The 12,648-nt window shown below is 48.5% G+C and overlaps 1 protein-coding gene across 1 annotated transcript in view; it reads left to right on the top strand.

Annotated features, from left to right (window-relative positions):
- Positions 1-794: 794 nt before the first annotated feature.
- Positions 795-12,648, top strand: part of Rps6ka2 (ribosomal protein S6 kinase A2) — a 252,979-nt gene continuing 241,125 nt past the window's right edge. Inside the window, exons 1-2 of the mRNA XM_057761330.1 lie at positions 795-1,111; positions 4,903-4,962. Of these exons, the coding sequence (XP_057617313.1) occupies positions 1,049-1,111; positions 4,903-4,962 (123 nt within the window). The 5' untranslated portion in view covers positions 795-1,048. The remainder of the gene's footprint in view (positions 1,112-4,902; positions 4,963-12,648) is intronic.

The raw sequence follows: 12,648 nt of genomic DNA, 5'->3' as shown, positions 1-12,648 counted from the left end.
GCTGGCTTCTTAACTCCATTGTCTGTGGGTACTTTGTTTCTCCTTGAGCAATAGGACTGTCTCCTCTGTAAAACGGGAGTGAAATAGTCAAGCTGGGTGGGAAGAACAAACTAGAGAATGTGTTTAGAGTAAACGCTGTCCTGCCCCCGCAACACCCTTTTCCTGTTCTACACTGGTCCTTCAGAGCAGACAGGGACAAACAGCTGGTCTCTGTCCCTTCCTGCAGAGGATAGGATGCCACACTTAAGGTTTCTGCAGCCCGTCTTCCTGCTTAGGGCAAAAGTATGGTCCAAGACTGGATTCTGAGGTACCCATCCTGCCCAGTCCCTTCAACGTGTGGGTACTCCTTTCTCCCTGCGGTTTCCTGCCCAATGCCTCAACAGAGCTGTTCACTGGGGACAGCAGGGAGTCGCTGCACCAAGCTACTGCAGGCATCAGCGCAATCCCCAATGCAGGTGTCTGAAACCCCGATGTGGAGGGGTGTCTCTGCTGTATCTGGCCTCCAGCCTCAGAACTCCTGACAGGGGTGGTGTGTGGGTCCCAGGCAGTGTCGCAGAGGTGGGGAGGGGAAGGGCAGAGCCCGAGCTCCAATCCCTCCTTCTCCCTCGCTGGTCCTCCGTTGCTAAGCGGTTTCTATGGCAGCAGCATCCTCAGACTCAACTTTCACCCTCATTTAGAGCCAATTAAGGTAAAATAGTGAGGGGAGGGGCAGAGTGGCAGCGTAACTGGGAGGCAGGGAAGCACTCGGAGGCTGCACTCTGTGAGACAGACGCACGGACTCCCAGACGCAGCTGCAGTCTCCTTGCCTCACCGCGCTGCAGCCCGTTGACGAGGCTGAGCAGCGACACTGAAGACCTCAGGACCCTCCCTGGCCCAGGAGACCGTTCAGTTCCGTGTCCCGTGTGCTCTCTCCCACTCTGCACTCCAGCCTGGCCTGCTGCCCCCAGCCTCTGACATCCCATCAGCCAATTCTCCGGCTCCTTGGTGCCTGCTTTTATTTTCATTCTTGTTATCAACACTTGCTTGGAAGAAAAGGAAAGTTTATAAAATGCCGATAGCACAGCTGCTGGAGCTATGGAAGAAGATCGAGGTGGAGCCCATGGAGATAGAGGTAGGTACAGAAGAGGGGAGTGTGCCCTTCCCCACAGTGCCCTCTGGATGGTAGCGAACGGACTTTTATTCAATAGAAAATTCACAGTTATCTAGTAACGGTTAGCGTGGCAGATATGGTCGCTCTGTGTCTGTGTTTCACATATGTGGCCACACAGACATGTGCATTTGTGTGCCTGTGACAGTGTGTGTGTTGTGAGTGCATGCATGAAGCCGATAGAAGACAAGCGTGCTGCCCCCAGCCGTCCTTCAGTGAGCTTCTGGCAGTGTGTCTTGTGCTCGGAAGTACTGCTATTGTCAACTAGTTGGCACCAGTTAGCTTTGCTTTCAACAAGTGGTCCAGATCATGGGCGAGATCTCCATTTGCTGCAGGGACTGACCCGTTAGGCTAGAAGGAACAGAGCAGAGGCAGTGTTGTCCTGAAAGGCCATGCACGCAGAGAGAGGGCCACCAGAAATGAGAGCCGAGGGAACAATGCCAGTGTCACACTGCTGGGGCTGTGGTGGGGAAGGTGCCGAAGACGCTGTCCCCTAAGGAGGGGGCAAGCCTCTGTTGCCAGGAATTTCATTTGTTCCGTTTGGATTCTATGTGATCATCAGAGCTTTTTCTGAGAAGAAAGTTTTCCGAAGTTGTTCAGAGCGGCTGCATCTTTAGATGTTCAGGCACCGTGTCAGGAGCAACTGAAACTGCAATTTAAAAATGGCTAATTTTTAGACTCCTGAATACCACAACCTAAGGTTTAATCTCTGCCTCATCTGACCTTACACATATAAGTTCCATGTTAACTGCTTTCATTTCATAGTGACGTGGAGACAGTCACAGAAATATATCTTTATTCTGAATGATTCTGTCTTAGAAGACAGCATATGTGGTATTTTACTTTGAGGACTTCCATAAAAATACTTGGAATAGGGCTTACGAGATTGCTCAGTGTGTGAGGGTGTTTGCTGTCAAGCCTGATGACCTGAATTCCTAAACTCATGGGGTAATGGGGAAGATCTGGCCATTGAAAGTTGCCCTCTGATTTCTGCACACACACACACACACACACACACACACACACACACACACACACACGTCTGGAGAGAGAGGCAGACAGAGGCAGAGAGACAGACAGAGACCATTAGACAAAGAGAGACAGAGACCAAATAAGCGAGTATAATCTTGTAAGTGCTTGGAGGAGGATGTGGGTATTACGTGGGGAGTAGAGCCTTTCATGGATACTGTGTGCTGTATCTTGTAGCCAGAGCAGTCTGAGTATTGGTGCAAGGGGGTTGCCTTGGTGAGCAAGGTTGGCACTTGGCTCTACCACTGCTGATTGCTCTGTTGGTACTTGGTGCAGCCTTGCAGTTGAAGACAAAGTCACTCATTCCCCAGATGACAACTCAAGCCTATTTTTTTTTCTTGAGAGATACTTGATTCTTCTAAAAATTCAACCCATGACTGAGCAAATGATGAGGGCAGACATTCTCTTATTTCCTGTTGCTGAGCTCGTCGTTTGTGGCCTGATGTCCATCTGCCCGACGTCCTGAACACAGAGCTCTTGTGGGGAGAACTGGGCTGACGGAGAGGGGCAGGAGTGAAGGAAACGTGGGGTCCTGCTGGAATTCTGAGTCTGGCGCTATCACCAGGACAGAGGCTCCTAAGAGCAGCTTGTGTTTAAAACATTTCTGAAGTAGACCAGGACGGGCAGACTCATGTTATTACAGAAATATGTCATGACCAAAGAAAACTGGCAAATCAACAATCCTGATGCAGAGTTGATAGCACCCGCTCTGCTGCCCAGCAGCGCTGAGGGTTGTGAGCTTCTCGGTTAGTCTGCCCGACACCGGGAGAGTCAGAGGCTAGAGAGCCTGGAGAGAAGACGTTTCCTCCGGCTTTCTGGTGAGTTTTTCAGAGCAGCAAACTTGTGGAGCATGCAGAGTGAGGGTGGGGCACTAAATTGTTAGCAGTCTGGAGCCAAGAAACAGCTGGAGTTGTCTCCACAGAGGGCCAAAGCTGAAATAATCAAACTATGAAGTTCCCAGCTCTCGGGGACCTTCCATGTCCTCAAGTGTCATGTCCCTGGGTCACAGTACCCTAGCTGACTTTATTGTCTCATTTGCCCATGTTTTATGTCCTGTGCTACTCAAATAGCTCGCAGATTACAGACCATGTGCAGAGCTGGGTGAGATGCACCCAGAGTCTGACCTTGCTTGGATAGAGATATTTGTGGAACACAGTTAATGTCACGGGCTGGAAATCCATGTTCCCGGATTCTTCTCTTAGCCTAACATGGCTACACTTTGCTTTCCTCTCCTCAGCTGTTCTCTTGTCCACAGTCCTTAGAAACCTAGGAATCTGAGGCCCATAGAAGTAGAACATGGTATATTCTTCAAAAAAACCAGCAATGCTCCAGCACATAGACTAGGGGAAACCCACTGGCTATCTAAGGAGACTAACTGTGGTATTATGAATTGGTTTGGGATATTTTGGATGATTCTTTATGCATGAATGGGATAAGAAAACATGGTGAATAAAAACTGGAGATTCTAAAGAAGCCCTGAAGAGTCTGGTATGGAGGGGAAGCAGTGGTTTCTGTGAGTTGTATCAGAGTCAGGACTGCCGGGTGTGCACGCTCAGTGGGGCTCGGTGGCCACAGCCCTGCTCTGGAGAGAGAGGAAGGAGCAACAAGCCAGACAGCGTGTGAAGCCATCTGTGGGGCTCAGCTGACTCATTTTAATAATATTTTTATTAAAGTGTGAGCTTTCTTGGATGCCTCAGTGCATTAGAGAAAGCAAAATCTTGGTTCTCAAATGTTCCACATCCACCATGATTCCCTGGTGACTTGGAGTCAAGTTAGTGAGATTTTTAACCCGGCATGGCTGCTGGCTTAGCCATCGTGACATCATCAGCTAACCTGGGGCAGCAGAACACACTAGAGCTAGTTCTGGGTGGGAATGCTTCACTGAGTTCTCTCTGAGTCTCAGGGTGGTGGGGGCTGTCCCCTTTCTAATAGGTCATCTGAGCAGTCTTCCACGCTGTTGCATTCTAAGCAGAGATGCAGCCCTGGCTTCCTGTTTAAACCCCGAGCTAACAGGTGCTGTTTATGCATCTTTGTGAGCCCAGAACTTTACTGTCTGGGATTTCATTAATTCTTCCCAGCTGGGCCTGATGGCACACACCTGTAATCCCCAAACCCAGGAGGTAGAGGTGGGTTATAGACCTGTTTATATAGCAAACTTCAGGCTGCTGGAGTTTTCACAAGTCACTCTCTAAGAAACAAACCCACAAAAATCCAATTCCTCTTCCAGAATTAACAAGAGGCTGATTTGTTCCATTCAAGCAGGAATGACTACAGATGTGTTTGGTGTCTGTCTGTGTCCACCCTCAGCGTGTGGATGTTTGAGCTGCATGTAAGCTTGTCTCCTGCCTCCTGCTGGCCGAAGGCAGTATAACTGCCTGTCTTCTTCATTGTGCCGGAAGTCCTACACTTCATTGATTCAGCGGCTTGTGACTTTAGACATGAATACTCACTGCTTGCGTGTAAAACATCTGTCTCCAGTACCAAGAATTCCACAGTTACAGAGCTGTGCAGGTGCAAGAGATCAGTGTTACAGGCTCCGCCACCTACCAAGCTCGTTACTGTTGTGCCGATTACACACATGAAGCACCTACCAAGCCAGTTACAGCTGTGCCAGTTACACACATGAAGCACCTACCAAACCAGTTACAGTTGTGCCGATTACGTGTATGAAGCCGCTGACACAATTTTGAGATGCTAACCATATTAACCTATGTTTCTGTTGTCAGACCACAGAGGAGGAACTCAACCTGGACATAGAGCCCACCCCAGAAGATGCCGCAGAAGAAGTAACTATATCTTATTTTTTAAAAAATAATCTGTTGTTTGGGGGAGATTGGGTCTGGGAGGTAGAATAGGGAGAGATCTGGAAGTTTAAAATACTGACCCATGAGCAGTTATTTGAATGAGATGTGTTTACCTGCAAATGTAAACACACATATGCACATATATGTATTGAGAGTATTATGTTAGTATGTCCCTCAAAAGAGACAGTCTAACCCTGTGAAGACAAGCACAAGCCGAGGGAAACCTTGGTCTTAGGAGAGCACTGGCTTGCTGGTGACAGTTAGGCAGGTGTGGGAAATACTGGCGGAGGTACAGGAATATAGGAAATGACTCTGCCTGCTGGGAATTATGTAACATAGCTCTTGGAAGGCTTTGTGTGTGCAAGCAAGCCACGGGATCCTGGCAGGCAGATTCATCTGTGGGGGTTTGCCTTTCCAGAGGCATGGAAGCAGAGGAGAGTTGAGAGGCCACGCTGAGAGGCCAGCGAAGAGCTGGGCAGGAAAACGGGGCTGGAAGCAAAGAAGAGGAACGGAGTGTCTCTGGAGGCTGGTGCCCCGAGATAGAGATGAAACACCAAGAGCAAGAAAAGCTATGGCCTTTCTGCTTCTGTTATCCAGGCAGACAGCTGGGACCGGGCCCAGGCTTTAGCTCGGTGACAGTGTCCCAGCTATACTTGTGACATAGAGGCCAGAAAGGTGTGAGGCAGTAGGGTTTAAATCCCAAAACTGAGTTGGAGCTGAAGCGAAAGAATTCTAGATAGGCGACTTTAGAAATTACACTTAGGAAAGGAATTCTGTCAGTGGCGTTTAGGGCTGTGGAAGGTTGACAAAACCGGCAAGACTGATTGAGCACTGTGGGTGTACTCAGCCAGGGCCACTGAGAACCACAGACGCTGTCTGGTCCACAGCTCTGTCAGCTCTATCATAGCATGGGGGAATTGGACTGGTGGGCATTGCTGGCCAGCTCACAGCCTGAGGATTGCCTTTGCTGCACCTAACCATGCATTCCAGGGCAGGTGCCTACTGTAGCCTCCAGGTCCCAGGATCGCATGAAGCAGCCTATTGATCAGTTTGGAAAATGCCATGAATCTGCCTCACCTTTGGCTGGCTACCTTCCCTTCTGTCTCAGGGCTTTGGAGCTCCTCTCTCTCCAGAGCTCTGAAGTGATATGACTGAGTTTGGACAGAATGTCTGCTTGGCTGTGAACCTTTGCTTTCCCTAGATAGCAGGCACAGCTCTGGGCAGGGCCACAGAAGTGGAGGTTAATCAAAGATGAACTAGGGACTTTCCTGAAAAGGTGCATATTTGACTGGATCCTTGCCAAATTGTGGGGCAAAGAAGGGTACACCCTCTACCACAATAACAGGGCCAGGCTCATCAGACCCCAGCTGTCACTTTAACGCTGCTTTGCCACATTCCGGGGAGAGCTCTGCTTCCCGGGAACTTTCACTGTATGTGCACAGCACAGAGTGTGAAGAGAAACGAGGTGGCTAGTGTGGCGTAGATGACCCAGTTTAGCATGCTTTTTACAGGAACAAAAAAGATGAGCTTTCTTTCTGGGATGTCACCGTGCATTAGCCAAAGGAACGGAGCTGGCTCCTGGAGACAGAGTCTGTGGCACTGTCGGGGTGGGAGTGGCAGACTGCTCATTTTGTAGCCTCATGTGGAGCAGTAAGATTGGGTATGGTGATGTGTTAATTCGCTTGCACTGTTACAACAAAAGAGCAGCAGCTCAGCGGCTCATCAGTGACAGATCCTGTCCCACAGCTCTGGAAGCCGTGATCTTCCTGCCTCAGCTCCGTTAGTGCTGGAATCGTAGCCATGTGCCACCACACACTTATTCCTAGTACTTCCTATGGGAATCTAGACGGGGAATCTCTATACATTACAGTTAAAGCATTCAGCTCTTGTGCAAGTTGTTTTGGTAATGGAATATGAGGAGTAGAAATGATTTACTGGTGGTAACCTTGACTGGAAGATAGGAAATCAGAATTTTAATATCTGTAATAAATAAAGGAGAGCCCCAAGCACAGCTCAGGGTCATAATGCTGACACTTAGATCTTGTTTGTGGACTGATAATTACTGGAGAAATCACTTGCTTGCTTAATGTTCCTGATAGATGATATTGGAAAACATCAGGTACTTGTCCAGCATCCCTGCAGATTGATGCTGTTTGCTGTTCTGTGGGGCTGACTGCTGTTGTCAGAATCATGTGATTCTTTACCCATCCTCCTTGGCCTTGGGACAATCTGCGAAATTTTCTAAAGTGCAGGATTTATGGCTCATGTAAAATAGGGAAATTTGATGGCCACGAATCAAGTACCAAAAGTTTCTCCTTTGCCAGTGAGCATGTGATAATAAAAAGTTATCTGGTTGTGGAAAAACTAATCAGAAATCATAACTGCAGGTGAAGCACCATGCTCACCCTAGAAAGTGCTGGTGGGACGTTAGAACTGTCCCACCTTGGAATGACCTTAGTCAAGGTGGTCATTTTAAAGGTTTTTTTGAGACAGGGTCTCACTATGTAGCCTGGGCTGGCCTGGATCTCACTGTGTAGTCCAGGTGGGACTCATATTCACAGAGATCTGCCTGCTTCTGTCTCCCACGTGCTGGGATGAAAGACACGTGCCACCTCATCTGACCTTAGTTTTATTGCATGCATGTGTGTCTGTGTGCAGGATTGTTCATGTGAGTGCAGTTTCCAGAGACGCCAGAAGAGGGCATCAGAGCCTTTGGAGCAGGAGTTACAGGTGGTTGTGAGCCGCCCAGCCAGAGTGCTGTGAGCCGCCCAGTCAGCGTGCTGGTCTAAGAGCAGTTTGTACTCCTATTTGCTGAACCAACTCTCCTGCCCCAGGTGACTTTTTAAAATGGAGAATTGTTCCTCCTTTTCTTTTCTTTTAAAGTATAGAGCACATTGGATGTTTCAAGTCTAAACATTTCCCTGTGTAATCTTTATCTGGCTCTGTCACAGGGTGTCTTGGCTCTGCCCAACTTCTGGAGAAAAGAACCCCAGGGAAATTCCAACATAAAGAGTGAAAATAGGTTATGAAGTCTGCTTCTGAATTTGAGAGTTAACACAGCTTGTTTTCCCTTCTCTGTGGTTGAAGGAAAGGTTTCCTTTTTAGAGAAACTGGGTTCCTTGGAGGGAGTTTGTGCTGTGAATTCCAGGAGGGCGTCTTACTCTGATTCCATTCGGTCCCTACAAAGCAGGCAGCTATTACACTCTAAACAGCAGCGGTGAACCAGCAGGTTCTCTGTGAGCCACTTCCCCGAGGGTGTAGCTGGGGACTCAGCGCAGGGCAGGTTGTAGACTCTGAAGGAAGCAGAAGCAACAGCTGTGTGCTTGATAAGGTACCTACAGTGTGACTCTGAGAGTCTCCTATTTCCTTTGAAGCCTGAAATGCTGGGAAATTACAATGTGGCGCGCACCGACGTGGACAGCGAATGTATTGCTTGGCTGAGACTGCCGGGCGGGCGGAGGAGAAGGCTTGAGGCCGTCCTCATTGACTGCACACACTTTGCCTTTCAGGGTTAATTGAGCATACTTGTCACCTCATTGTCCGGGAAACACGTTTGGACATTGCTGGAGAGTACTCAGTGTACTTTGCCCACCACAATGACATGCGTTAGAGACGGTGTTCTTACTCATCCCTGTGGCAGATGAGTCATCAGGGATGGAGCTGTGGATGGCGCTACTCCTTTACTAGTTAGAACCCCCTGAGCCATGGACAGGAGAGGGGTAGGTGGACCGGAGGAGCCAGGGGAGCCATGGAATACAGATGCTTCCTGCATCTTCTCAGTACCACACCACGCCAGGCTCCTGGGCCATTTCGTCAACTTTTTAGTCACCAAGAATTGCCAGATGTTTGGATGGTTTTTCAGTAAGCTTTTATTTCACAGAAAAAAAAAATATGAAAAATGGTAGCATTTGTAGTACGAACGTGTTTTTAGAAGGGCTGAGGCTTAGGGTCATATTCATTAATCACCATGAAGAACAGTTTTCTATCTGTGATAACGCTATGAGTTTTCACTTTATTTCCTGTGACTGGTGAGGTGCCCCCTCCCCCACTAGTTGTGATGGCAGCTCAGGAAACGTCTGTCTAGTGAGTGGGTGCTGAGGCTGCCAGCTTCAGTCGGCAGGAGAGAGCCGCAGGGAGACTGCTGGGGCAGGGCTCTGACAGATGCCCAGAACCATCGAGGAAGTTGAAGCAGGCAGCAAGAGTTCAGAGGCTGGGGAAGATCCTGGAGCTGCGCCTATGGCCCTCTTTCTAGGTGTCACCGAGGTCTGAGGGCAGATCATTGATTACCTCCTGAGCACATCTCTCTCTGACCGTGGCGTGACTAGATTAGTGAGGACGTGGGGAAGGAGACAGGTCAGGGGACACCAGAGTTCCAGAGGGAGAGAGAACCAGTACAGGACAACCCTCAGGGCCTGGACAAAGCCCTGGTGTCAGGGGAGCTGCTAATGCAGGGTCAACCCTGTGTGGAGCCAGCATGCTACCTCTCCTTTCTCTGGAATCTGGAGACAGAGAGTCCCGTTCACATTAAAGAAAAAAAAAAAAAAAAAAAAAAAAAAAAAAAAAAAAAACAGCTGCAACTGGTTTGAATAGGAGTGAGACAGGATGAATAACGAAGCTGAGGAACTAATAAAGCAATTAAGAGCGATGCAATTACAGTTTAAAGAGATAGTTAATAGCTTTGAAAGATTAATAAAACACCCTCCCAAGTCCTGCTTGTTATGTTACATAATCGGTTCAGACAACCGTGGGCCCTCAAGGGGCAATACGCATGTTCCAGGCCTGCTCCAGTCTCTCTGGGTTTGCAAGCCTTACAGTTCTTCGTCGGTTAGTCAGAGTTGTTTTAATGCTTCCGTGGGTCCTAACAACGGGAAGAACACACAATGAATGCTTCTTGGAAACAGATAAAATTGGCCAAGCTGCAGAGTTCCTCCCATTCAAGCTTCCTGTGGGCATGCATAAGTGACAATGGCTTCGGCGAGCATGAACATTTTTTGAGGCAAATGAGGGGCTGTATATGAATTTGCAACCTAAACGACTGCACGTGACAGTTATTTACACACAACCGACAAAGCACCCAGCTCTCATCATCCAGGGCATCTGTACCCCAGGATATCCTGTCTCACTTGCATGTTGTTGCTCATCTAGAAAGGGCCAATACAGGTGGTTCAACCTGACATCCTCATCTTCTGCTTTTATAGCAGAAAGTCAGACATTGTGTGTTCCCCAGCATGGACACAGAGGGATCACTCAGCCAGTCAGCAGGGCTCTCAGGCTAGGGACACCAGCCGAGGGTTCTGAGCTGTGAGAGATCCAGATGGAGGCGTGGTATCCACAGATGATAGCTGGAGAAACCTGGGAACTCCCGTCAGCACACGCTCCAGCATGGTTCACGGCAACGCCAGTGGCAGTGCATCCGACAGCGACTCTGTGGGTGGGGCATGGAAACACATTCTCCAGGGAGTATGACGGCCTTGTCAAAGCACAGTCTTGTGTGAAGATCACTGTTTCAGCATGAGGAAGAGTGTGGGATCTTTGCTGTTCCCGCCTTAGCATGCAAACCAGCCTGGGAACAGCTCAGGTCACTGAAGCTCCTGACAAACAGCACAGTGACATCTGGGCTGCCCAGGCGTGTGAGCCGTGTGGTGAGAACTCCCTCTCAGTGCGCTCCTGGGTTACAGCACCTGGCCTCTTCTTGGGCCCGGGGAAATGGGGGCACTGTACAGCAGCAACCCAGCTAAAGAGGGGCTGTCTGTATTGCCCTGTCTGCCCAGACGGTGCCCAGCTAAAGAGGGACTGTCTGTATTGCCCTGTCTGCCCAGACGGTGCCCAGCTAAAGAGGGACTGTCTGTATTGCCCTGTCTGCCCAGACAGTGCCTACTGTCTCCCATTCACTTGCACCCCATATGGAGAATATATTTTAATGGTGGATGGAGTATGGACATCCAGTGGCTCAGACCTTCCTTGTGATACACAAGTGACCTATGCCCAGTCTGTCATGTCTTTCCTACACCACACACAGAGGAGCTGGCTCCCAGGAGAGGAGGGGGTCGTGTACTTTTGAGGTCCTACATGAGCACAGTGCCCTGTGAGCCATGCCTGTCACAGAGCTAGTCCTGGAGAGCTTCCCCCTCATCGCTGAGGTTGTGTGCAACGCAGACACTGAGTCCTCACACAGGGATTCTCTCATGTTTTAACTCCTCTCTCTAAATAATAATAATAAATAATAATGATGATGATGAAATAATAATAATACACTTACCTAAATTCTTTTTTCAATGTATACATAACACTCCAGAGGAGTCTTAGCTGGGAGATACTTTTGAAAATTAGCCCCTTCCTCAATTTTTGAATGATCTCTCTTTCTCTCTATGTCTTAATGAAATATTGAATTACAAGAATATTTATTGATCCCAAATGGATAATTTGAAAAATTACAGCCAGGGAAGCCATGTGTTTTTGTGTGTGAGTGATAGTGTGTGTGTGTGTGTGTGTGTGTGTGTACATGTGTGTGTTTTTAATCAAGTAGACTTCCTTCTGTTGATAATCCTGGGTTTTGGTAAGAACAACAAGCCATTAGAAAACCCAGTCTTTTGCTTGACTCATGCTAAGCCCTTACAATCACCTGCAAACGGGTGTGGAAATGAAGTCTTTGCAGTTGGTATGAGTTATAATAACTTCTAGGAAATCAGCAAAGCATAATTTCCCCAGAAAGCAGTATCAAAACACATGGGTGCCAAGCACACACAAAAAAGCCAACCCATTGCCAAATGGTTCAGAGTGAACCATAGGTGAGCTTCAACTTGGTTACCTCCTGCCTCTTCTAGATTCTGGCCTGTTGGAGCATGGCAGATGAGGTCTTGACAGGTAACTCCACAAGCCTTTCCTGAGCATTTATATGAAGCTGTCTGTATTAGCAATGGGAGAGGAACACCAGCAAGATGTGACTAGCTCTTCAGGGTCACCGTCTGCTCAGGAACTGGAATGTAAGTGTCCAGTTCAAGCGAACAGGCAGATACAACAAGGTGTTTTCTTGCCATCACTGAACAGTGAAAACTCTTCTGTATTGTCGCGGTCTTGTGCCAGCCCGGACCATAAAGTATTTCTCCAGACCAAAGGGGAGGCGTGGGACTAAAGATACATGGGTCACATGGCTTTCTCGGGAGGGAGATTCTCAGTGATCCCTCATAAAAACCTGAGTTCACATCCTGAAAATTCCTCTACGTTTATTCTCCAAAAAGCCTTTATACCAAAACATAAACTGAGGGGGAAATTCATTAGCATTCTGTTTCCTAGGTAACCAGGTAAATGGCTGTGGTTATGTCCACACATCTGCCTATGCCTGCTCTGTCAAGTCTTTTTATCTTCCTGCTCTGTATGCCAGCTCTGTCATGTAGGCTGAACTAGCATCTCTATCCCAGGTGTCCTCCAAATTACAAAGAAGGAGCAGAACAACATCCTGACCCTTTGTTGGGGAGGTGACCACCTCCTATGTGGCAGGTGCACACAATGGCCTGAGATTCTGGGTGCCTTACCATGTGGAAATATGGGCCTACTCTGTATCCACAGGCACAAGGCCCTGGGCCTCTTGCCTCCAAGCCACAAGTCTGTTCCTTTCCTCTTTCTGTCCCTGCCTCCCCATTTTACTCACTTGTGCACATTTGCATGTGT

Source organism: Chionomys nivalis, chromosome 2, assembly GCF_950005125.1.
Source record: "Chionomys nivalis chromosome 2, mChiNiv1.1, whole genome shotgun sequence".
Lineage (NCBI taxonomy): Eukaryota > Metazoa > Chordata > Mammalia > Rodentia > Cricetidae > Chionomys > Chionomys nivalis.
Note: the sequence above shows the minus strand (reverse complement) of the source record. Positions and strands in the feature narration are given on the sequence as shown.